The 27,316-nt window shown below is 29.9% G+C and overlaps 1 protein-coding gene across 1 annotated transcript in view; it reads right to left on the reverse strand.

Annotated features, from left to right (window-relative positions):
- LOC117176431 overlaps positions 1 to 23,736 on the reverse strand; it is a 42,947-nt gene extending 19,211 nt beyond the window's left edge. Inside the window, exons 1-3 of the mRNA XM_033366671.1 lie at positions 23,493 to 23,736; positions 22,567 to 22,707; positions 678 to 761 (exon numbers count right to left, since the gene is read on the reverse strand). Of these exons, the coding sequence (XP_033222562.1) occupies positions 678 to 761; positions 22,567 to 22,707; positions 23,493 to 23,565 (298 nt within the window). The 5' untranslated portion in view covers positions 23,566 to 23,736. The remainder of the gene's footprint in view (positions 1 to 677; positions 762 to 22,566; positions 22,708 to 23,492) is intronic.
- Positions 23,737 to 27,316: the final 3,580 nt, after the last annotated feature.

Here is a 27,316-nt window from a genome sequence, read left to right on the forward strand (position 1 = left end):
AAAAATCTCTATCCCATCCACACACTACTCCTTTCCCCTGCCGAGTGAGTCACGCCTACCCCGAAAGGGAAATGGCTTAATGGTGTAATAATAATAATATATCGTTATGCCATTTCCCTTTCAGGGTAGGCGTCACTCATTCGGTGAGGACGAAACGCATCTTTACCTGGTTCCTTGTGTGACATCGAATCAGTCACCTAGTTTCCCATTTACCCTTATAATCGCTTTGCTTTCTGTATATGTTGTTTTTGTTGCGTAACAATTCGAGAAAATGAATTATAATCCGGAATTAACGTGAATAAAGATTCGAACAGTTTTTGTCGATTTTCTGGGTTTCGGTTATTTTTCAGGTAATGGCATTCTGCGAAATCACGGAAACTATATCCTGAGCTATAACCTAAGCATCTAGCAGGACTATTATTAAAAGTTACCGTTAAATTACTAAACATTTACACAAATTGCATTAAATGACAATAAATTCCTAAAGATGTCCATCAGATGAAATTTCCTATAAGAATATGTAATTTTGTAAATTTAAAGTTAAAAATTGTTTAAAATGTCTCCAGAAGTCATGGCCGTTCAGCGAGAACAATTTATTGGCGTTTAGAAATAAAATTCGGACTTTTTCCTGATTCCCAATAATTTTTTGTAGTTAAAAAGAATTATAATATACTGACGTTGAAAATTAATAGTTGCTTCCTGCTCGCTCATCCCTCTAATGCTTGATACTCCACGTGGATGTATAGGGTCATCACCTGCATCTGCAAGGCAAAAAGTCAAAATTTCGATTAAGTAAATATATTTTCAGAATAGAAGCACCCTCTGTTATGCATTTACAGAGTATTATGTTATTTTAACTTTCTATTGCCCATTGAAAAATGTGCAAACATCAATCTTTGAACGTTATTTGGAGGTCAGATTTTATGAAATTTGAATATATTAACTGATAAAGGTTGAAAATAAGACATTTTTTAATGCTTATTCAATATGAACTGAGCAATTAAAAAATGGCAAAAAAAATTTCAAATAATTTGTAATTTTTTTTTATCAAATATAATTTATTAAAAATAATTTTCATGTTGCACTTTCTGCCGATTTTTCATTCTCCGGCATTGCGCTTGATATCAAAAATAGCAAGGAAAGTCTTGTCCGTAAGGATTTGTAAGAATAGTAAGATTTCATAATTAGTAATTGAAAGATTAAATAGTCTAAAATTAATATTAAAATAATATTTTATGAAAAGGTTCAAAACAGACGATTAATTTCTAAATTAAAAAAAAAACAATTGAAATTTTTTGCTACAACTTTTCTTAATCGAAATTCATAGTGCTTGAAAAGTCAATTTACAAAGAAAATTATGAAGAAATTTATTATAAAATAATCAGCTGGCGCTTTAATATTTTATGAAACTTTATGAATTACGTTCTCACGGCTTTTAATTAAACAGCAGTATACCTCAAAACTTCAATCCCTCAATTAAAAGTTGTTAATTTATAAGTTGTAGTAAATTATAGTATATAATAGTATATATAGTAATAATAGTAGTTAATTTATAAGTTGCTTAATTTATGAAGATTTTATTTATTTATACATATATATATATATAGAATTAAAATTCATTATATGACGACTCGAAGAAATTTACAATCTCAGGAAATATCAGATTTCATAGAATTTCACGGGATTTGATGATATTTTTATGAGAGAATTCACAATATTTGAAAGATTTTTACATATATAAGATATGTGGTAAAATTTTAAATCTCGAGAAAATTCCAAAAGCTTAAAATTTTGATTTTTTTAAAATATTATAAATGCTATAACTTTGGTTATTTTTTTTATTAAAAAAGTCTTTGAGATGAATTGATCGACTTTTTCGGTACTAAGGACAATCGTATACGATTTTTAAATGACGAAAAAGTGGTCGGCTAACGAACCTGACCTTCATTTTTAGAAACTAAAAGAGTATACCTAAAGCAAATCTAATAGATTAATTCTTTCAAAATTTTTAAAGTATATAATTACTCAAACAACATTTTGATCGAAAGTGAGTTTTTGCATAACAAATTCCTAAAATATTAAATATACATTGTGGTAAAATGATTTTTTCAATGTCTCATTTTTTGACAAAAAAATTTAAAAGTGTTAATAAAATTTTATTACTAATTTAGTTAGTTACTTTTAGCTTTGATATTTTTCAAGCTATTATAATTTATTGAAAGAAAAATATTTGCTTATTTATCCGGATTTTCAGCAACAAAATATCTGTCGCGACATTCAATTTTGACTTTCTCGGAATAGAATAATTTTTTTATCAAAGATTTTATATTTTGTTCATCATACCCTTATCTTTAGAGCAAACTATTTTTTTGCAGAAAAATTGAAACATTTTGTTTTATAAGCGATGTCCGAAGTCCCATTGAAAAACCCTTGCACTTTTTGGAATTGGCTAACTTTTTAAAATGAAACTTTATATAGCCGTGCCCACACACTTAATATCTCGAAAGCATATTTTATTTTGTTGTTAAACTTATAATTTTGTTTTTCATCTCAATTTCATTCCAAGCCTTCTTTAAAGATTTGGCTTTCATTCCATCTTTTAATAGTTATTTTCGTTTTACCGTACTTGTTATTTTACCACAAAACGGGATTTTTTCTCGGTTGATAACTTTCTACCCTCACTACGAAAGAAGAATAAAAACCAACAGATTTAAATAATTGATTTTTTTAAAAATATTTTAATTGGATTTGAGATCCAGAATTTAAATACATAATTGCATTCACAAGTTATTAGATGTTGTGAATCAAGCGGCGGTCCATAGTTGGGAAAAAACTATATTTGAAAAAATTGGTTTTCAAAAGAAAACTCTTTATATGATACATTTTTTCAAGAATAATAGATAATAAAATCCATCATTGATTTCACAAAGATGATTTTTAAGAAAACTTTTAAATATTTTTTTATTTTATAATGTCTTTTCACACATGTCTTTTCAGGCTAATATTTTTATTTATTTTATTTATCTTATTTATCTTATTTATTTCATTATTATGTATCATTGTTTACAATTATAATTATAAACTTAAATCATTCTTCGTTATTTTTTATTTATTGAGATATCGTATCGCCTGATAACTGAATTATTCTATTTGCTACTTTTTTAGGGTAAAGTTTTTTTAGAAATATTTAAAAAAATTCCAAGATACTTAAGTAAATAATAGCAAGAAAATATTTTCGTGGGGATTGGCTGCGAGTCGTCGCTAGATTCGTACTAAATCTAAACACTTCATAAACAAAAAGACTTTTTATATTGCATTAATTAATGTTAGTAAACTGCTTGATATTTCATGAACGAATTTGATGAAAACTTTCCTAAAGCAAATTTTTATGAGGAAATACTTTTTAATTTTATAAATAAAATGAATTAACAAATGCACTATTGGGCTATTTTCCAAGTAACAAACTTGGCTCTTTTAACATAATTAAATATGAGTAACTAATATACAAACATTTGGGTACAGTTAAATAATAATAATAATAACAATTAATATTGCTAATGGAAATTTCGCTAACAAATGGTTATCATCTTATGCATTTACAAACAAAAAACGTGTTAAAGAATTTTTATTCGTGTTAACTAACTTCTTGTAACAAAAGATTGTTCAATACATCGACTTATGCCATTTATTTCACAGAATGAAAGGGCACTATTAGTTTCTCTTATATTGTGTATTTTTCGGAATTTTCTTGAACATCGCCTGTTTCGGCGATTTTCAGTTCTTCTAATTGGTGATAAAAAAGCCTTCTTGTATAATATGCATATATTTTTTTTCATTTCCTATCCGTTGATGATAAATTTTTTTGAAATGATAAATATTTGGCCTGTAACCATGATAGTCGAAAACGAATTTGACTTTTTGGAAAATAGGACAATTTTTATTTTTTTATCCAGAAAAATGTTGAAGTATTTGCTTTTAAGAGTGTTGTGGGTAAGAAGTCGCCTTTTTATCGTTTATTAGTCTCAGACTTAAAAGAAATAAAAATTTGTTGCTTTACGTCCGCTCGCGCTCCGAAGTTTTATTCGTTCATTTTCACCAATAAAATATTAAAGTTTTTTTGCAATAGTAAGGTTCTTACAGAAAAAGTCTAAACTATCTTTCTTGTAAAAAAATTCAAAAAGCTTCCTTCTATGAAAAAGCTAAGTTTTCTAAAAAAAAAGATCTTTTTGGGCTATTCTGAACCTGAAATTTGATTACATTTTCATCATAATGAGAAGGTATTCATTTTATGTGAAAATTGACTATCGCGGATACCTTCATATTTCGACTTTTAAAAAAACAACAAAACAGATTTTACTCCGATCAAATGAAGCGAGATAAACTTGTGTATTAAATTGTTAATAACAATCAAAATAACAATAATAGATGTTCATTCAAATGTTTAGAAAAATAAAAGAAAATAGTTGCTAAGAATTAATTACTCGTTCAAAGAAGAAAGTTAAAATCTTCAGAATAGCCAAATTCTGAATTTGTTGATTAGTTTTGTTTATAAATATTATCACTTGTCTTGGCAAATATGCGAAACTAATTTAAAGAGGCATACGACTAAAAAAATTATTCACAACATTGTTAATAACAATGACAATAGTTCATCTCTATCCAAGTATCTAAAAAAAGTTTGAAATTTAGTTATACCTTAAAAGGATAAAGGTTAAATGTTGGAAAATAGAACAAAAAAATTTGTAATAATTTTGTTTGCACAATCATCAATTATTATTGATTGATAGCAAGTATCACAGATAAATAATTGTCTAACAAGTCCTAATTGAAAATTAAAATTTCTCGTTTAGAAATATAGAAGATAATACATTTTTATTCAGAAAATTCCAAGCAGTGAATTTGTTAAATAAATTTATTTCAGTAAGCCTTCATCTTTCTTAACTGACTTTATATATGATTTATATTATATATTTTTTGCTTTTTCTAGTCTTTTGTTAAAATGCTACTCAACTTTTTAGAAATAATTGACGAAAACATTTTTAAAAATATTTGAAATTTTCAGTTTTTTGTTATTAACAAGAAAGACTTTACTAAAATTTGCTCAATCATCTTGAAAATTCATATTCTAATAAATAAGTCAATGAGAAGAAAATTTTGTTCAAGTTATTTAAAAAAATAGCGAATTAATATTGCTAGTGTTTAAAATTGTATTCAACTAAAATAAAAAATACATATTACTATGTATTGTGTGATTATATCGGCAGACAAGAATCTAGATAAAGTCTATTGAATTTTGTTGACCCGCTTTATTTTTAGAATTTACTCTCCGAATCTGAAGGCTACATCTAGTCGTCGCGAAGGTTATTTATTATAATTATAATCACTTAAAAATTTGTTGGTTTAAAAATGAATTTTAAAACGTTCTTTCGAAACTATTTCAGTGAATTCTTTACAAATAAAGTCTCTTTCGAATATTATATTATTAATATTATTATATTATTTTCTTGCTATTTCGGGTATCAAATAATGAAGAAATGTACTTAAAATGTTTTTTGGAAATTCCATTAAAAAGCATTATGACCCAAATTTCTCAACTATTTGACAAATACTCATATCTTAATTAGAAGAAATATAAAATAATGAGCAATGGAGATTATAATCTTTACTTTTCATGTCTGGGAACCATATAGTAAAGATTTAAAGAAGGAAGAACCTTGCTAATAAGGTTTTTCCTTATATGAATTAAGATCAACTTTGCAGCAATGCGAGACGTGACAAATCATATACTAAATAGAAGAATGCGATTGTTTAAAATTCTCGACTTTATACAAACAATGAAAAGACATTCTTGTAAAATGTGTACATATGCTACATTAACTTCACTAAAATCACGTATTTACAAGTTAAATTACTTTCAAATGGAAAAATTAGAATTAAAGTATAATTTAAATATACTTACATGAAAGAATAATCAAATTTTTTAAATTTGTAAATGAGAAAACTTCAATTTTCTTTGATTAGAAATTAAAAAACGTATGCATATAATAGAAACAAACGGCCAATTTGCCATCAAAATATCATTAAATGAAATTACTAAAAAATTAAGATAATTCTTTTTGCTCCTTCTTGTAGAAGGAAATAATTATTAATATTTATCTCAGGTTTCCTAATACCCTATACAATACACTTTTGAGCAATCAATATCGGCTGAACTTATTTTTGAGGAATTCAATATTTATCTTTTTTAAAATTTGTTAATAACTTTTGTAATTATTTTTTTAAAAGTTGGTGCTTAGGGTAAATTAGTTCAATAATGGTTGAAACTTACCCCTAAAATATGAAACAAAAACAAGCGGGGGCAACCTACTTACACACAGAAAAAAATTCTGCTAAGGTTACAGGATTTTCAGTTAACTTAGGGACAGCTAATTTTTGTTTTGAAGATTACCGAATTTTCTGCAGAGTTTACAAATATCTTCAAATTATAAAATCGAATCAAAAAGTCTGTAAATGTCACAGAAAATCTATTCTGTCCCTATTTCAACTCAATTATATAATAATTTAAATATAATAATAATAAATATTTATTATATGAGATTATTATTCATTGCCTTACTTGTATTCTTAACTTGTAATTCGAGTTCATTTCAAATATATCTGAGGGTTCAAGCTGAGAACGGAAATATATATTTTTTTATGTACAGATATTTGAAATCAACTTGAATTAAACATTCATATATTTTTATGTAATATATTATTATTTCCTATACTTAATAATACTTTAATAATAATCTATAACCTTATCAGAATTTGTTTCAGCGTGTAGGCTTACCCGTGCTATTGTGTATGTGTCCAACAGAACTGTTATTAAAAGTTACGAATACAATAAATTTCTAAAAATTATGGGAATGAAATAAAATTTGTGAAAATGCATGAAAATGTATTACATTTCTGAAATTATCGTAATACCCAATAGAGTAATATAAAAGAATAAGGGTTTTATATGCAAAGAAAGAAGAAAATAGATTGTGAATATAAAGTTTTTGAACATATGTTAGCAAACACAATTACGTGAATATTATATTTTTAACGTATTTTAGGAAAAAATTTAGTTTAAGTTTTAATAATTAACAAAAAATCTTTATTACACAATATGAACTGCATTTTTTTCAACAGAGGTTGCAAAATTTCAGATTCAACCTTTAAGTGTACCGACAAACTGAATTTCGGGCTAACATATGTTACAAAAAATTTGCTTCACACTTATTTCCTTCCATCTCTGTATCTAAGAATGTAGCCGAATTCAGTTCCAAAACTGTACAATTAAAAGTTTTGCCACACGCCTAAACAAAAATTTTCCGAAATTTGTATAATGATAACATATTTTTTAACTGTATAAAGTACATGTGAATTTTTTAAATATAATGTATATCTGGATGTAGGATACTTGAATTTATGATAAAGTTTATAATATATTTCACTTACGAACAGAATTGAGAAATATTATTAAAATAAAGATAAGCAGAGCAAAAGTGAAACTTTTCATGTTTCTGGGCACAAAAGCTGATTCATGAAATATATCTTGAACTTCAACTGACAAGATCTTGAATTGGGTCCCTTGTATAAATACCAACCTTTACGTTATATTGACAGATACTGTTACTACATTTAGACAGTGAAATGACGTTTTTTTCTGTATAAAATAAAATCTGTTTACTGCCCTTGCAAATATTAGCCATTCGAGAAGTAGATTCGATTTGAATGTGTCAATATAAAACAAGCGACACCTTGCCAACCAATTTACACAGCTGCAGAAACTATTGTCAATATTTTCAAAAATTTGTACCTCGGAGTTGTTGTGGACATATATTGTTTTTTCCAAATTCATTGTGAAATTACAGAATTTAAAATGCTAGATGCAGAAAATAAAATCACATTAACTAGTGTCAATATTTTCTTGTAATTAGTGCTAAAGGTAGTTTCTTTTCTTTCCTCTATTTTTATTTTTATTAATTAATAATAATTATTTAAAATCTTATTAAAACCTTTTCCAATTTTCTAAAAAAATTCGAATCTTTGTCAAATTTTTTGTAATATTTGCAAAAAATTTCGTAACGCTTTGTTTCTAAAATTTTATTTATTCGTCAAAACCATTCAACTATTTGAAATTAACAATTATTGAAAATGATACTTTATTATTGTATTGTTAATTTATTGAAATTAACAATTTTCTAAAAATTATGGGAAGCTTTTGAAATCGTTTCAAATCTTTGATATCACAGCCACACAAAAAAAAGTGTGCGGATCTGGTAACAAGACACACGTATTCCTATGGATTTTGGGGCGCTGAATTCAAATTCGGTATCAAAAATCACCCATCGCGTCATGGTTGAGCCATAACCTCAAAAAATTAAGAAAAATCATGCACTGAGGCAAATAAATTTCAAAATAATGACAGTGATGCAAAGTTTCACTTCAAAAACATGTCGACAACTGTAAAGGATCAACCCTTGCCTGATATCAACTTATTTAACATAACTTTGCCTCACAGAACCTGACCTCACCTAACCTGAATTAACAGAAATTTATTGAACTACACGTAAAGCTCTGGAAGCATATTTTCCCAGTAGCAAATGTGTGCTACATCGTATGTGTCAACTCGAGCCTAACCTACACGGTAAAAAAAATAGAGCTGTGACAGGGATATTATTTCATATTATAGCCAAATATTTAGCTGAAAACGAACGAAGGAATTTAGAAAGATCCCTGGATCAGCGAAAATCAATATCCTTGACCATTTTTCATACACCAGGGATATCGTATAGTCAAACCCCTAATAAGTATAGCTATAATAGGGATATTAAGAATAGGTGTCTGAAACAATTATCGGAAGAGCGCCGGTGCATTATGGGAGCAGCGAAATAAAATGGCGATAGTCTAATCGGGAGCAGTGACAGTTGAGATTTACTTTGGACAATTAAACGCTTTTTACCACTTAAAATGTGCGCGATTGTTAATATTAAATGGAGTTTATGATGCAGTAATAATAATTTACATTTGTTTCGATTTTAGGCGATAACTATATTGAAATATAAAGAAACGCGATAAAAACAACAAACTTGACCTCCAAATGCATTACACGGATTTCAGTGAAATTCATTTTCGCGATACCAGACGAAAAATTGGCTACTGTAAGTTAATATATTTCTATAACAACTAAATTTTTTTCTAATCTTAAGATAATACAATTATACATAATCTGTCGAAAATAATAAACTTTCGAACTTAGCAATTTTGTCCAAATTCCTGATTTACGAGAACAATTTACATAAAGTAACTAAATGTGTAACTCTTTTAACTAAACGTTTTACCTTATCCAAGCGTACACTTTCTTTGAGTTTAATATATTCTCGATTCACTCGTTCGCCTCAAGAATTTTTTTTCCGTGTAGAAATAAATCTAACCTAGCCTAACCTAACCTAACTTCACGAAACACAATTAAACTGATTGTGTTGTCCCGTTGTGTTTGCGGTACCGTTTGAATCAGCTTGGGCCTAACCTGTAAAGAGGTCAAACCTATACTAACCTAAAAAACCTGACCTAACCTAACCGATTACGCTGGCAAGCCTGTTCTTGCGTACTTTCATATTTTGCAATTAATAGGAGTAAATGTCTGGAGTTTCGTAACCGGTTGTTGCTAGCATTATTCGCCTGTATCTGTAACCAGGGCACCTCCACGTGGTGACGGTGGGCAACGGATCCACATTGACTGAGTCCCTGGGTAAACGGCGTTCATGCCGTCATGGCAGACACAGGTAAAAAGTGTATTACGATGCAGCGAAGAACCCCAGTATCAACGTCTGGTCAGGGTGGGAAAGCGGGTTCTCCGACGTCGTCATCATGCAACCGTAGCTCTTCATCAATAGATCACTTGGTTGGTGTAGAGTCTCATGCTACAAGGAAAAAAACCGCGAGTATTTCTCAATCGCATGTCTGCAAGAATAGCTCAGATTCATTCTGTTACATTTGCAGTAAATATAAAGTGAGCAGTTTGCGAACATCAATCGACGAGGAAGTGAAAAGTCTTTACGAAACGTGTTTTGACCGTAAATTGCTGCACCAAGAAACAAAATGGGTTCCTCACGTCATTTGCAATTCCTGCAGTCTTATGTTGTATCGTCTAAAAAATTCAAACAACGAAAAGTACCGCAAGTACTCTGCATCAACCACATGGAAAACCCCGTTATTGCGAAGGGCTGCTACTTTTGCATGAAGTCTGTCAAAGGATTCAACGCCAAAAATAAAAATAACATTACGTACATTAATGTGTGCATAGTCACAAGAGCAATTGAAATCAATAAAAATGCACGCCAGACTGATTTAAGCGCTTTAGAAGATGATAGAATGGAAGTTGAAAGTCAACGTCATGGAGACGGTAGTGAAACCAGTGATCGAACAGAAAATAGTTCTGATGATTCCGATGAAAATAACGAAAAAGATGACGAATATGGCGTGCATAAAATGAAATTGAAGGTTCCAATATTAGTGACACAACTAGAACTGAATGATTTTATTATAGATCTTGGATTACCGAAAGACGACGCTGAATTTGCCGCTTCATTTCTAAAAAGAAGAAATCTTCTAGAGCCAAAGACAAAAGTTTCATTCTATCGCGACAGGGACAAAGAATTCAGAAAGTTTTTCGTTAAAGACGAAGAGACGTCTTTAGTGTACTGCACTGACGTTAACGGACTAATGAACTACTTGAAGAAAAATGTGTACAGAGACGAAGAATGGCGACTTTTCATTGATTCGTCAAAACGCAGCATTAAGGCTGTTTTACTGCACAACACGAATACTTACGCTCCTATCCCTATAGCTCACTCAACGGTCATCAAAGAAGAATATAACAATGCTAAAATGCTTATTGAAAAAGTTAATGACACGAATCACAAATGGCAAATATGTGGTGATCTCAAAATTAAAACAATGATATTAGGCCAACAATCGGGTTTCACGAGATAGCCATGCTTTATATGCCTGTAGAATAGCAGAGATCGAGCCAATCATTACAGCAAAAAACATTGACCTTTAAGAGATTAATTCAAACCTGGTTCTCATAATATCATCAACTTAAGCCTCCTTGATCTCTAAAATGTGGTTTACTATAAAATACTTGGAAATTTTTGAAATGATTGTGAAATCTTTGAAATCCTTACAATCATTATGAAATGTTGGAAATGTTTCGAAATTGTTTGTCAAATCTTTTGAAACATTTGTTAAAATTTTCTGTAATCTTTGTGAAATCTTAATTATTCGTTAAAATGATTAAATTATCTAAAATATTAGTGAAATCTTTTCGACCCTTCTAAGAAAATTTGAAAGCTTTTGAAATTGTTTCAAATCTTCGAAATGTTTTTAAATCTTTTAAATCTGATGTACTGTACCCTTTTTGAAATCTTTGGAATTCTTGAATTCTTTTAAAAGCTTTCAGAAATTTTCAAAATGTTTGTGAAATCTTTTGTATTTATTTGAAATCATTGAAATATTTTTAATCTGTGTAAAATCTTTCGAATTCCTGGTAATCTGATTTACTGTATGAAATCTTTGGAAATATTGGAAATTACTGTAAAATGTTTGAAATATTTTCCAAATCTTTTGAAATATTTGTAAAAATGTTCTTAAATCTCTGTTTGTGAAATCGTATTTGTTCGTTGAAATCATTGAATTAATTGAAATCTTAATAAAATCTTTTCTAATTATCAGACAAAGTTTGAAAGCTTTTGAAATCATTTCAAATCTACTGAATGTTTTAAAGCTGTGAAATTTGGTTTACTGTACCTTTTTTGAAATATTTGGAATTCTTATGTTCTTTTAAAACCTTTGAAATATTTGTGAAATCTTTTGTATTTATTATAAATCGTCAAGATATTTTTACTCTATGTAAAATCTTTAGAAATCTTCGAGAATTAGTTTATTATTTTTAATCTTTGTTCAGCTTCAAAAGCTTTAGAAATGTTCGAAATCATAGTCAAATCTTTGAACTGTTGTGAAATATTTATAACATTCATTTAAAATGTTTCTTTATCAAATCTTGTTTATTTATTGAAATCATTGGATTACTTGAAATCTCTGTAGAATAATTTCAAATTGTGAAAATTGAAAAGATTTCTAATCTATGAAACATCATTTGAAATCTTAGAAAATTGCTTTATTTTTTAAAATATTTTGAGAGTTTTAAGATCTTGATAAGTGTTTGAAATCCTTGTGAAATCTTTGAAAATTTTTTGTGAAATCTTGGAAATCATTTAGAAATTTTTGTAAGATTTTTTGAAATCTTCTGAAATATTTGATGATAAAAAATGTAAATTAATTTTTAACGATTAATATAATAGTTGATATTTTAATCAGGAATAATTTGAACTTAAATTGATAAAAAAGTTGAATTCAACCAAAAACAACGGAATTTTAAACAAAATACTCCAATTTTCCATTAAAAATTGTGTTCAACATTCAACCCCATGATTAAAGTTTAGGCCAAAAAGTTTAATTTTAAACCTAAGAGATTTATTTTTTGCCAAAGAAGACAAATTTTCAATAAAATATACACATGAAATTTCAATAAATTATTTAATTTTTTTACGAGATGAATCCCGTACCAAAAGTATTATATTAAAATTTTCAATTAAAAAAAAATGAACTTCTAACTCAAAATATTTTAACTTTTATGTTAGGTTCTATTAATTTAGTTCACATGCAAAAAAACGACAAAGAGGAATCTTTCTTCAAAACAGGGAGAAAACTTAATTCTTTAAAAAATGGAAAAATTGTTTAACAACGAAAGAAAACTTTTCATTTTTTAATATAAAATATTCTTATTTGTTCATTTCACTCATTTATTCTATTGAATATTATTATTTAGTAATTGAGTATTAAATGAATACTAATTTTGTGAAAATATGTGAATTTATTTCAGGCTCTGAATATTAATTTAAAATTTTTTTTATAAAGATTTTCAGCGACGATTTATTAACGCGAATGGGAAAAACACCAAATAGAACATTCTAAATTTTGAATAATTGTTCCTTTTAAAAAATTGTGTTTCGTTATGCAGATAGTAGAAGACCCGAAAACCTACTTAAAGCTGGTGAGCACAAAATGAACACAGATGAATATTTGTATACATGATCTTACAACTGCAATCTTCAACATATGACGAATTTCTATATATCTCGGACATGATAAACCATGAATAATACAAGCAATTAAATAGCCTCGGAAAGGACTGGAACTTTAATTGACAAAAGACATGCACACGGTGAACGCAAAGGTCAAGTTTCAGGCGACGAAAGGACACTGGGTGTTTGGAATGCTAGGGTAGTGAATGATTTCAAGGTAAAAGAATTGCGAGAAACTATGCATGTAAGGAAACTAGATATTTTATGTGTGCCTGAAACAAAGAAAAAGGGATGCGAAACTAAAGACATTACAAAGGGCGTGTTGAAAGGCGCATTTGAAACATGGTCAGGAGTAGATGAAGAATCACATGGTAAGCAAGGAGTAGGTCTGATTTTAAATGAAAGAGCGAAGCAGTATCTCGGAGATCATGATTTTGTATCTCCCAGACTGCTTTGGGCTAGAATGTAAGTAGGAATCATAAGATTATTTATCATAGCATGCTACGCGCCAGTTTACAGTGATCCCAAACAGGATAGGCATCCAAAATCAGGATACGGAAAAAGTATTAGGTAATTTTGGGGATCCAAGAATAAACTGAAACGAAGAAAAATTAGTTGGCTTATAAAAAGTTGGCATAAAAAGGGGTCTGTTCATTACAAATACTTGATTTAGGCATAAAATGATACACATGTACACCTGGTCCAAAGGAAATAACCACAGTATAATTGACTTTGTTGTTGCGGATGAAAGACTAAGAGAGCTGGTGGAAGACACAAGGGCCATGAGGGGTTCTGAATGCAATACTGATCTTTACCTACTGATCTCCAAAATAAACTTCGGTCGAGGATTGAGAAAAAAGAGAAACAATAAAAAAACGCGAATCAAAATTGAAAACCTACAGAAACCGGATGTGCGAATAGATTTCCAAAATAAGATATTCGAAAGCATAGATACGGCAACAGGGGAGGACCGTATAAAAACAAAGATGTAGAGGGCACCTAGACAAAATTACGGGATATCATTGTTAGATGTGCGATCGAAGTGTGTGGTACCGCGGTTGCTGGAAGAATGTCTGGTGATGCGTGGTGGAATGAAGAAATTCAGGCTGCCCAAAAAGCAAAGAAAGAAGCGTACAGGAGAACTTTGCACGTCGCAGGTCTTAGTAATGAGGAAAGAAATAGACATATAAATGATTACAGACACAAATATAGGATACTCAAAGGATTAATTAAAGAAAGTTATGATAAAATTAGAGCAGAGGTAGCAAAGAAAATACAAAACGTCTTTAAAGGAAGCAAGAAATTGCTTAATAAGAAAATGAAGGAAAATAAAAGTACAGAATTTGTCAACATAAGAAATAGTAATAGGGAAATGCTATATGATCCAGAAGAGATACAATAGGCTTTCAGAGACTATTTTAGGGGACAATTCGGAGATCAAGCTATAGGACACCATAACTGCGATGTTGAAGACGATGCGATAGAAAACTGAATTGAGAAAGTCTGTGTTACTGAGGTTAGGGATATAATTAAGAACTTGAAAAACGGTAAGGCTACCGGGGTAGACTATATTAACGCTGAAATGCTTAAACACAATGGCGAGTACATACCACATAGACTATGTGAATTTATAAATTTATGTTTTGAGATGAGAGACGTTCCAGACCATTGAAAAAAGCGATGATCGTATCAAGATACAAAAGAAAGGGAGATAAAAGCGACTGCAATAATTACAGAGGAATTAGCTTATTAAGTACCGTTGGCAAAATATACTCAAAAATAGGACCATATCATGTCACATGCGGCAAGTCCCACCTGCGGCATGTCACATCTGAGGCATATCACATCTGAGGCATGTCAAATATGCGCAATGTCTCATCTACGGTATGTCACAACTGTGGAATGTCACATCTGTGGCATGTCACCTCTACGGCATGTTGCATCTACGACATGCCTCATCTGCGGCATGTCACAATTGCGGCATCTCTACCCAGCGGTTTATCTCCCTCGCGGCATTTCTCACGGTGAAATTGATATTTTTGCTGCATCTTTCACCAGTAAATATTCTCCCAGTGGCATCTCTCCCTTCCAAAAAATGTTTAATGTACAATCAAAAATGATTGGACTGCGGCAAGCCTTCCGGGACTAATTTTCACATCTGCAGTATCTCCTACCAGCGAAAAGTCTCCCCAGTGGCATCTCTCATCCGACAAAAAATTTTCAAGTCCACATCAAAGTGGCAAATGTGTGGCAAGTCTCTCACGACTGATTGTCACACCTGCGGCATCTTTCACAAGCGGCAAAACTCTCCAGCGGCTTCTCCCATTCGGGAAAAATTTTGCAATTTTGCAATTGAGACTTGCCGTAGTTTTGTCATCTTTCAAAATACTTAAAAAAATGTCTTGGAAGAGAGATGTCTCTAGGGAGACTTGCCGCAATTTGCCATCTTTGGAAGTACTTAACCCATTTTCTTGAAAAAAGTTGCCTCTGGGGAGACTTGCCGCACTTTTGCCATTTTCAGAAGTCCTTAAAAAATTTTCTTGGGGGAGAGATGCCGCTGGGGAGACTTCCCGCAGTTTTGCCATTTTTAGAAATCCTCACAAAATTTTTTTGGGGCAGAGATGCCGCTGGGGAAACTTGCCGCACTTTTGCCATTTTTAGAAGTCCTTACAAAATGTTCTTGGGTGAGAGATGCCATTGGGGAGACTTGCCGCGGGCGAGAGACGCCGCAGGTGTGACAATCAGTCGTGAGAGACATGCCGCATGTGACATGATATGGACCCCTCAAAAATACTTATTCGTAGGGTAATGAAAATAACAGAAGAAAAGATTTGGGAAGTCCGAAGTGGGTTTATGCCAGGCAGGTCATGTACGAATCAAATATTTAGCTTAAGGAAAATCGCAGAATTAAGTTTGAGAGTAGGAAGAAAAGTTTTCTGTGCATTTGTTGACCTAGAAAAAGCTTTTGACAAGGTTGATTAAAGTAAATTTTGGGAAGTCTTGAAAGAGTATGGAGTCAATGGATGGCTCCTACAAGCTATAAAAACAATATATATGGGTAGCAAAGCGAGTGTAAGGGTGAATGGGAAATTGAGAGACTGTTTCGACATTATTTAAGGAGTTAGACAAGGATGCATCATGTCTTCATGGTTATTTATATTATTTATGGACAAGTGTTTAAGAATGGCTCTCTTCGACGAAGAGGGTGTGGATCTCGAAACAGTAAGGGTACGAGGGTTAGCGTTCGCAGATGATAAGGTTGTTATGGATGAGTCCATCGAAGACTTGCAAAGAATGTTGAATAAACTGAATGCAAGCATGAAGAGCATGGGCCTCAAAATTAACGCAAATAAAACAGAAACTATGGTGTTCGAAGGAAAGAGTGAAAAAACACTATGAAATATTGTATTGAATGATGAGAGAATTGAACAAGTTTATAAGTTTCTGTACCTTGGTAACTTATTTACTAGGAATGGGAAGATAAAGGAGGAGTTAGATAGATGCATAAACGAAGGTAAGAAAGTTATTGGTAGAGTAGGGATTCTTAACAGAAGTTAAAAAATATCAAATAAAGCTAAAATGGCAATACATAACTCTATATTTGTACGGACTGTACTATACGGTAGCGAGACATGGACTTATCAAGAAAAAGATAAGAGTAAAATTAACGCAATTGACATGAGATTCATGCGCATAATAAGCGGGAAATCCCTAATGGACAAAGTAAGTAACGAGATAATTCTAAAAGAATGTGATGCAGAAGAGACGCTAGTAGACACATGGGAAAGAAATCGGTTAAGATGGTTTGGACATGTTGAGAGAATTCCAAATGAACGACTAACGAAACAAGTGTATCAAGGTAAAGTAAATGGCAACGTACCCAGAGGTAGACCGCGGAAAGAATGGTTAGAATGTGTAAATGAGACCCTAGTTAGAAGAGATATAAGACGCCACAGAAACACGAGAGCCTGCATGAAAAAATGCATGGACATAAAAGAAGCTAGAGTAGTATATCAGGAGAGAAAAGTATGGCGTCAAATAATGGTTAAAAAGAGTGTCAGTAGAGTGAAGGACGCCTGAAACAAAAGACCTGGAATACTAATGGACCCAAGTGGGGAACCTTACATAACGACTTTGTGAAGATCTTCACTTGGGGTGATTGCTAGAGAGATTGATTAGCAACCTGGGCCGGAGCTGTGTTGCGGAACGAACGTGTCATTTACATAAATATCACGAGAAGTCTAGAATAATCTAAAAATTGTATATCCCTTCCTCACATTACTCCCTTCCCCACTGAGTGAGTCCGCCTACTCCAAAAGGAAAATGGCCTAATGGTGTCATAAGAACAATAATAATAAAAAATAAAAAGTCAGTAAGCTAAATAGAAGAACCAGAAAGTTCAACAAATTTAACTTTTTCAAAACTATGAGGTTTCAATTTCTTGAAACTTGAAAATAGGCTAAATGCACATATTGTGTATATGATAATTTTAAAGCGAAATGAAACGAATGAAGATAAACACTTTCTATTCGTCAAAAAAAAAATGATTTAGAGCAACGAAAAATGTTAACTATTAACAATCTTTTTCAGTAGAATAAGTTCTAAGATACATATGAGATGAGAAACACATTTTTTCTAGAGGGAAATATCAGAACTTTCTATTTGTTAAATTAAATTATTCATAACGATGATGAATATAACTTTTTAACAACATTTTTTATTTTAGTGAATCCGTTGAGAAACTACGATACAAATCAGACACAAAAATATTTTTTCCGCAAACAAATGTAATTTTTTTACTGTTGGTATATTTTTATAAAAACAGTTTATAGAAAATTTGTAGATCATTTTTGGTTAAACAACTTTTGTGTTTTCATTTCTTCGTCTCTTATGTCATTCTTCTAAAAATTTCTTTTTTTTAATTATCAATCTTCTTTTTACGATTAAAAGAAAATGTACTCGTAATGTCTCGAAATTATTAGATACAAATCTGTAGAGAGTTTTAGGGTGTATTTTTTTCTTACCCTTTGTATCATTCTGCAACAAATTGAATTTTTGCATCTTTAACTACAATTTTTATGATTAAAACAAAAACGACAAGTATTATAAAAAAATAATTCATGACAAATTTTAAAGAGTTATCACTTTTTTGTAGGGAAAAGCAAAATTCTATTCATTTCTTTCATAGCTTGTGTCGCTTGTCCAAAAATTCGATTTTTAATTTTATTTGTACAGGATTAATACCAGAACAAGGTATTCCATCAAAAAATAATAATAATAAATTTGTAGTTTTTTTTTGGTGCACACATTTTATTGAATTTTTTTTCTTAGTTTGTGTAGTTCGTTCAAAAATGTTTTTTTTTTACTTTTAATGTTGTCTTTTACGAATAAAACAAAACCGCGTATTCTATAAAAATTGATTCATAACAATATTGTAGATCTTCATTTATTTTGTTACAAATTATTCTATTTTGGTAGAATAATAATGTTTTTGGTTAAACTTTTATTTCTTTGGTTAAAAAGTAGATTTTCTTATTGAAGAAATATGTTCTAACTTTGAATCAAATTTAATTCTATTTAATGTTCCAAATTTACCCTGTTTATTTAAAAATAAATCCATGCTGTAACCGATTTTAATGAAAACCAAATTTTATTTACTTAAAATTTAATCAAATTTGTTGAAAATTTGTTATTTTTGGTTGAAAATGAATTTTTTCACTGAAAATTAAGTATTTATTAAGTTCACCTAATCATTGCGACAGCACATTTTCTGAGATTTCCTAATAAAGTTTAGAAGTTTTAAGAAGCTTACGAAACGTTTTAAGAGAATAAAAAAATTGTCTTAAAATGCTTAGGACAGTTCAGAATATTTTAAACCAATTTTTTACATTTTGAATGATTTTCCCTAACTTTGAAAAAATTCAAGTCAGTTGAATATATTTTCACGAATTTAAGACGTTTTAAATAAATAATAAATATTTAAAAAAATGGAAACATTGAAGAAAATTTATCAAATATTTCTCGATTTCTTTTAAATTTCTAAAAGTCCTAAGCATCTTTTAAAAATACTCGAATTTTTCCTAATATTTTGTAAAATCCTATAAAATAAAAAACATTCATTTAAAACCTTTCCTGACTCATCTGAAATATTCAAGAAATTAAAAAAAAATGTTTTACGAATCTTATAAAAATTATGTGTATATAAATTTAAAACCAAGCTAATAATACCTATTTTATTTTTCTCAATTCTCATAATTTAATTTCAATTCGAATTAAATTAATTAAAAACTTTATACAAATAAATAGGAATTTTAAACTTTTACGTTGTATTATTATTAATATTATTTTGTATTCTTTATAGTATTCAACAAAAATATTAATTGGTGGATTTCAAGCAGTACTTACATTAGGTAAGTTCTATACTTATATGACTAGAAAAACATTAAAGAAGCATTTAGTGTTAAATCAAAATATTGTTTTATTTATTTTTAGATAGCACTTAATCTTAAAAAATCTTTTTTATGTTGAAAGCGTCTATTACGTTTTTAAACATAATATTAAAAAATCTTACTTTACGGCGGGATACTAGGTTTTGAACTGACTTTAAAGATTAAAAATAGTGTAAATAGTTTTACGAATTTTCAAGTATAAAAAATAGCCTCTAATGTTTATTTAAAATGTTATTATTTATTCTGTAAATTATCGAAATTCCTATTTATCGCAGGCTTCAAAATCTTTAACTTTTTTCTTATTCACCACAAAAATTCCAACTAAATAAATAGAACCTAATAATTCATCTTTTTTATTTAAAAGTTTCATTATTTAGTTAAATATGGAAGTATTTTGTTGAAAATTCGACAATTTTGTTAAAAATTCATACTTCTTGGTTCAAAATTCAACTGTTTTCTTGAAAATCCATTTTTTTGGCTTGATAAATCAACAATTTGATTAAAATTTTGTTTCATTTATGACTACTATCTTGTAAAAAATTAATCTGTTACCATTAAAATTAAATTTAGTAAAAATTCACAATTTGGGGTTAAAAATTCAACCAATTGGTTGAAAATTTGCTTATTTTGTTGAAAATTTGTCTCTTAGGTAGAAAATAAATTTTTTGTCAAAAACACAGTTGCTTATTTGAAAATTAATCTGTTTTAGTTCCACATTTAAGTATTTTGTTGTAAATTCTCGTTTTGATTAAATTGAATTTGAATTGAACGTTGAAAATTTATCTTTCTAGATTAAAAATTCAACTCCTTAGTTGAAAGTTAGTTGAAAGTTAAGCTACTCTCTTGACAATTCTTGTTTTTATTGAAAATTCATCGTTTCAGTAGAAAATTCGTTTTTTGTTTGAAGAAGAAGATTTTCGTAAAATGCGAATTTAGCTATTTGGTTCAAAATTTAACTGATTGGTTAAAAATTAATTTTCTTCATGAAGGTTCATAATCTATAATGGAAAACTCAACTGCTTCATAGAAAATTTGTCTTTTTGGTTTAAAAATTCGAGAATTTGGTATAAAATTTTAATTGAGTACAAAATTAAACAGTTTGTAGAAAATTAATTTTTTATTGAAAATAACTTCTCAATAAAAATTTAACTTCACCAGAGTTTTTTAAATATTGATCTTTTTTAGTTGGAAAAATATTATGTATTTATTTTGGCTTAGCTTGTGTAGTGTCTTAAAAATTAAATTTTTGCATTTTTAATGTTTTTTTCTATAAATAAAACAAAAACTACGTGTCCAATAAAAAAGTGATCAATTACAAATTTGTAGATATTTTTTGGGTGCACAATGTTTCTTTTATCTTTTTTTTTTCCTCTCTTGCATAGTTTGACCGCAAAATACAATTTTCGACTTTTGATTAGTTTTTGTGCTGTCGAAATTGGAATTTTTTGAAAAAATTCAAAAAGTTGATATGATAATCTTGTAGGGCTATCAAAAAGTAACATTTTTCTTTTCAACTACTATGAACAACTGTACACATAATTTTTCAATCATGAAAAAATGTGAACGCAAAAATTTTCAAAATAGCCTCACTTTTAGTATTTTTATCCAAAATGTCTGACTAATGAACTTGGCATTTAGCATAGGACACTAAAAGTGTGTACCAAGAGCCAATCTAATAGATTAATTTTTTTCAAAATTTATCGTGCTCACGGACAGACATAAAGGCAAACAGATGGACATACAGATAGAACCATTTCGTAAATACTTGTCTTTCGGATTCAGGGGATCTCAAAACGTGGACGTTTTGACAAAAACTATGGGGGGGGGGGGGCAAGTTTTACACAAATCTAATACCTTCTTTGATGAGAATGTAAAAATGATTTGTCATGAATAATTTTTCGATAGTTCTGTTTTTAAGTTTAATCATAAATAATAGCATCAAAAACAAGAAAAGTTAAATTTTTTGAAACCCCACACACGAGACGAAAAAGAAATTAAAAAACAAAAGTTTTGATAATAATATATCCACACAGCGGGCATATTTTTTTACTGTTAATGACGTTTATCATGATTGAAGCCAAAACTACGCATCTTATCAAAAAGGGCTTGATAACAAATTTGTAGATCTTTTTCAAATGCACAATTTTTTTACATTCATCTTTTACCGTATTTTACACAGTTTGACCGAAAAATATAATTTTTGGATTTTTCATTATTTTGTATGCTGTGAAAATTGGAATTTTTGATTTTTTAAGAGAATTCAAAAAGTTGCTATGATAATCTTGTAGGGCATTTAAAAAGCAACATTTTTCTTTCCTTTACTTTTTTTCATATCGTGCCTAATTTGGCATAAAATGTTCATTTTCGTGTGTTTCTTTTTTTTTTGAATTTTGTAAATGCTATAACTGGTAATTTTTGATTTTTTGAAAAAAGTCATTAGGATAAATTGTTCGACTTTTTGAAAACTATGAATAACCGTACAGAGAATTTTCGAATTTTGAAAAAAGTGGTCTCAAAAATATTCAAAATGTGCCCACATTTTGAATTTTCATCCAAAATGGCTATCTAACGAACTTGATCTTTAGTTTAGGACACTGAACGAGTGTGCCAAAGGGCAATCTAATAGATTAATTTTTTCAAAAGTTATCATGTTCACAGACAGACATACATACAGATAGACTGACATACAGACAGACAAATTCGTAAAAACCTGTTTTTCAGATTCAGGCGCTATCAAAACGTGGACATTTGACAAAAACTGGGGGGGGTCAAATTTTACACAAATCTAATACCTTCTCTGATGAGAATGTAATAATAATAACAATAATCCAAAGGCGAACAATTTAAACTAAACGTTCGTAGCCGTTATGTAAGGACAAGCGCATTAAAAATTAAATCACAAACTACACCATTCCTGTAATTCTTTATAATATACTAACGTGTAGTAGTAGAAGAAGAACTTCCTTCTTGGCGGTGCCTCATTATGCGATTCTCATTTCTAAAACGCTGAAGCAGAAGGTGCTGCTGTGCCTGTCGTAATTCCTGCGAAGCTAGCGATCTTGGATGAGGATCAGTATTATCTGTAAGATATAATGTAGGGATTTTTATTACAGACTTTTTTCAATGAACCAAAAAAATTTGCTATTGGTCAAATATAAAGATAGCCCAAATGTAATACCAAATTCAGTTAATATTAACAAAACCATGGGTCAAAATTTCGACGAAATAACTATATTTTTAGAATCTATAAACCCTAAATTACGTATTTTCATAGAATTATATTTTTTACTTTGTTATTGTTCATTGACAAATTTTCAAAAATTGAACTTTGAACGTTATTTTGTACACAGATGGCGATGCCGTTCAAGACAAGAATGGCAAGGCGGAGGTCGACGTGTTGTATTTGTTTAAAAATATTGAGCGCCTAGCGTTAGGTTGTTGCAAGAAGCGCGCTGGAGATTTATCAGGATAAACGGACTTAATGTTTACAACATTCTAATGTGTGATTCTTATTTGATCGTTTTTTTGCTCGTAATGCTATGCAAATGTATCATATGCTCTGAGTTTAAAAGCTTGGTGCCGTATAGCGCTTAGACTGTCATTTATTTTTTTATTTTTTTACTTTAATGACATTCTGTTGGCCCCTTACAAACTACCATATTTCCAAATTTTAGCCAAATATACCAAAAGAGATTTTCCCATATATTGTGTGCGGGGTCCTTTTCTATAAAAATGTGCACTTCTAAAGTTAAAATTTTTTCAAAGGTCTCTTACAAATTATTTATTGGCGGTTGTGAAATCAAATTTTGATTTTTCTTCTGAATCCCGACAAATTTTTTCAGAATAAAGATTATAATATACTCACGCAGTGTCATAGGAGTACGCACACGAAGCTGCTGATAACGAAGAATTGTCTCCGCTAATTCTCGATCACTCATTGTTCTAACGTGAGCAATTTGATTTGTAGGTGCAGGCGGTGGTGGATTTGCAGGCGGTGTAGGATCTTCAGGCGGTGGAGGATTTGCAGCCCTTGTTCTTATTTGAAGTCTACCGCTTGTCGGATAGTCATTACGTCCATCTGTATGATATATTTTTATACAAATTATTTATAACGGACTATAAATTCACAGAATAAAGTCATGACAAAATTTCTTGCCAGAAATCTTTTAGAGGGATAAAGTTTTATTCAGACAACTTCGCGTTTTTGAAAACACACGTGTTGTCATGGAAAAACAAAAGAAAGTTCAACCGATATTTGGTTAAACTTTATCATGTCAAGATAATTTTTGTTGCAGCGAATCTTTCATTGGAAATCGATGTAAAGTTTATCTTCTGTTCTTTCTGTGATATTTCCTGCATTTGAAAGAGAAATCGGTAAGGAAAATGTTTTAACGAAATTTTATTTCAAAATTTAAAATGCGTAAAAAGTTATCTGTAAAACACTCAAGAAGAAATTAAATAAAATGTTCATCTTGCGTTCTATTATTTCATGCAAATTCATCAATCCGTTGCTTATGTCTTTTTAACTTTTTGCAATGCGTTATATACTGCAAAAATTAATTTAAAAAAAACATACTTTGAACGCGAAATTAAATGTGAGAAAAAAACTTGTAGCATAATTTTATCGGTAATTTTTTTTTCAAGAATATCCACTATTTAAAATTATGAATTTGTAATTTTTACCGCCAAATTGAAAATCAGTGTCACTAAAAACACCTGCATAAAAGGTTTCTGAAAAACATTTATAAATTTAACAACTTTGATCACCATACTGGATTCGCCACCTTAAAGTTGTAAGATTTGGCATTAAATTCTAAATTGGATCCACTATTTTTATTTTGCGACTGTTGGTGTTAAATTAAAATCAGGGATAAATATTTTAACAATTTTTCCGCCATATTCGATGCAACATTTTGAAGTTGGAACTTTTTATGCTAAATCTGACGTCTACGACCCCTACAAACCTTCATACCATATTTAGCAATTTGGGCCATATCAAAGTCAAAATCCGCGAATATAAAGAATCGCTTGTACTAAGTTTTATACAGGTGTGGCGAAAAATAGAATTTTTGCCACTTTTATTGGATTCTAGCTCACTTTTCGGCTGCTAGCAGTACTCCAGTTGAAAGGCGTTCCGCTGCACCTCCACAAATGAATTTGAACATTTTCTTTATGCCGCAATTTTTTAATTAGAACTATCTACGACATTCTCATGGACACTCTTTACAACTGTTTCGAGAAGAGTACAAGTGGTGGATTTTGGGGACCGCTCATTATTGTTATAAGATTGGGAACATATCACGTAGTTTCCTAAGGTACATTTTGTGACTATTTTTAATTTATAAATTCATTGCTGTTCTATTTTATTATTACTGGGCTTGAAGCATAATGCTTAGCATTATAAAGGTAGATTTTGTGAAACATAATCTGAAATTCTTTGAAAGCGGATTTTTGTGACTTTTTTCAATTTAAAATTTCAGTTTAAATTTCCAATTTCGACATTTATAGGCTGTTTTACATTCCTTAATTTTTCTACTGTTTCGTGAAAAGCTTTAGGGGTTATGGAAAATGGGTCAAGCATGACTAAAGGCCCCTCTCCCAAGCTTCACTGACGGTAGAACGTGATTTGTCTTGAATTGAATTCGGCAAAGTTTTCGAAGGTGGACACAATCTGCTACATTTTTCCACTTTTTCGAAAGGATTTGAGGAAAAATAGTTTCTTTCATTGGAGTTTACGAAATTTTCACAAAGCAACATCATCCAATCAATAATGCATGGGTCACGGGTGCTTAATTTATTATGGGGTTGGAAACATAATCTGGTGGTTTTTTAATTCAAATGTTGTTAGTATTTTCACGTTAAATATTATTGGCACTTTCACGTGGAAAATCTTCGCAACGGTTTAGTTTAAAACAGTAATGAATTGATTTTGGGGGTTGTTTAATATTGTTATGAGGTTGGAGACATGATTCGAAATTTATAATGCGAATTTTGTGACAATTTTTGTTGCAAAAATTTAGTGACTGTTTTACAGGAAATAATTTATTAACTATTTTGTAAAATGGGCTAAGGGCGGATTTTTAAGGCTGTTTTTTATAATTTTTTGTAGGAACATAGCCTGGAGTTTTCTAAAGGTAACTGTGTCGTTAAAAGCAATAGAGTTGAATTTTGGGGTTTGTTTCTATTATTATAAAATTGGAAACATAATTTCGAGTTTTTTTAATGTAAGTTCCGTGTCTTTTTTCACTGAAAAGTTTTTTTGTTTTTTTCGTAAAAAGTTCTAGTGGTGGTTTTGGGGGCTGCTTAATATTAAAATGGGTTTGATAACGTAATCTGCAGTCTTCTGAATGTGAATTTTGCGATTATTTTTAATTTCAAGATTTACTGGCTGTTTCACATAAAGAATTTTTACATCTATTTTTTGTAAAGCATTAGGGGTTAATTTAAAGGATTGTTTAATATTATTATAACGTTTTTAACATAATCTTGATTTGTTTCATGCAGATTTTGTTAAAATTTTTTATTCGAAAATGTATTGATTATTTTACACGAAATAACTTTACAGCTGTTTTTGAAAATTACTAAGGGTGGATTTTGGGTTTTGCTGAATATTATTATGGAGTTGGAAACGTAATTCTGCAGTTTTCAGAAGGTAAATTTTGTGATTATTTTTTATTTTAAAATTATTTACTCATTGATCTAGGGAATCTTGGGACAGCTATAGGAATTTTAATTTTAAGCAATTGCAGAATGTCTGCAGAAAATGCCACTTTCAAACTGAACTCACCAAACAAAAATAACTAATGAAAAAAAAATTAAAATAAATTCGGAAGTTCTTAGGCTTTCCAAAATTTTCCAATTTTGAAAATCATCAACAATTAACTTTTAATTTTAGCAGTCCCTTTTTTCTGGATTGCAATTGCAGTTGGGAACAGCTTGTAATTTGAATTTTGTGGCAACAACCTGGAAGGAAGCCGGTTTGAGCCTGATGTCTATCCTTCATCACCGGTTGTCCCACAGGTGGTGCGACACCCATATAGTTTTGGCAATTTGGTAATTGAGACCTCGGAAGGGCCGCAGTAAGCGAGTACTCAGTCGAGTATATTGCGCAATATTATGCATTACAATTGGAAACAAGGCCAGAGGAATTCAAGCCCCGAAATTGTTATTATATGGGACTTGGATTGTAGACGATATCTAGATGTTAGATATTTTAATATATGATTGATTTAGTTAATAATATATATTTAACTTACAAACAGATTTAAAAAGTAGCATCAAACTAAGCGAAGGCAGAGTTAAAATGAAAATTCTCATCTTTCTAGAGACACTGAACTTATTTAAAATAATCTCTTTGCTGCAACTGAAAAGATCCAGAACTAGGTCACCTTGTATACATATTAGCCTTTACGTCGTATTGTCAAATAGGATTTCCTACATTTAATTAAAGACAATAATTCTTTTCCTCATACGAAAAATTTGTTTACTGTCATTATTTTGGAAGTAGGCTCGATTTAGACGTGTCACTTGCAAACAAGTGACACATCGCCAGGAAATTTCCACAAACTCGAAAGCATTTGTCAGTATTCTTAACAATTGGTACTTTGGGCTTTTTTGTGGACATTTATTCCAAGTTCAGTGTAAAAATTACGGGAATCAAAATGATAGACTCAGTATCACGATATATCA

This window comes from Belonocnema kinseyi, chromosome 7, assembly GCF_010883055.1.
Source record: "Belonocnema kinseyi isolate 2016_QV_RU_SX_M_011 chromosome 7, B_treatae_v1, whole genome shotgun sequence".
Classification (NCBI taxonomy): domain Eukaryota; kingdom Metazoa; phylum Arthropoda; class Insecta; order Hymenoptera; family Cynipidae; genus Belonocnema; species Belonocnema kinseyi.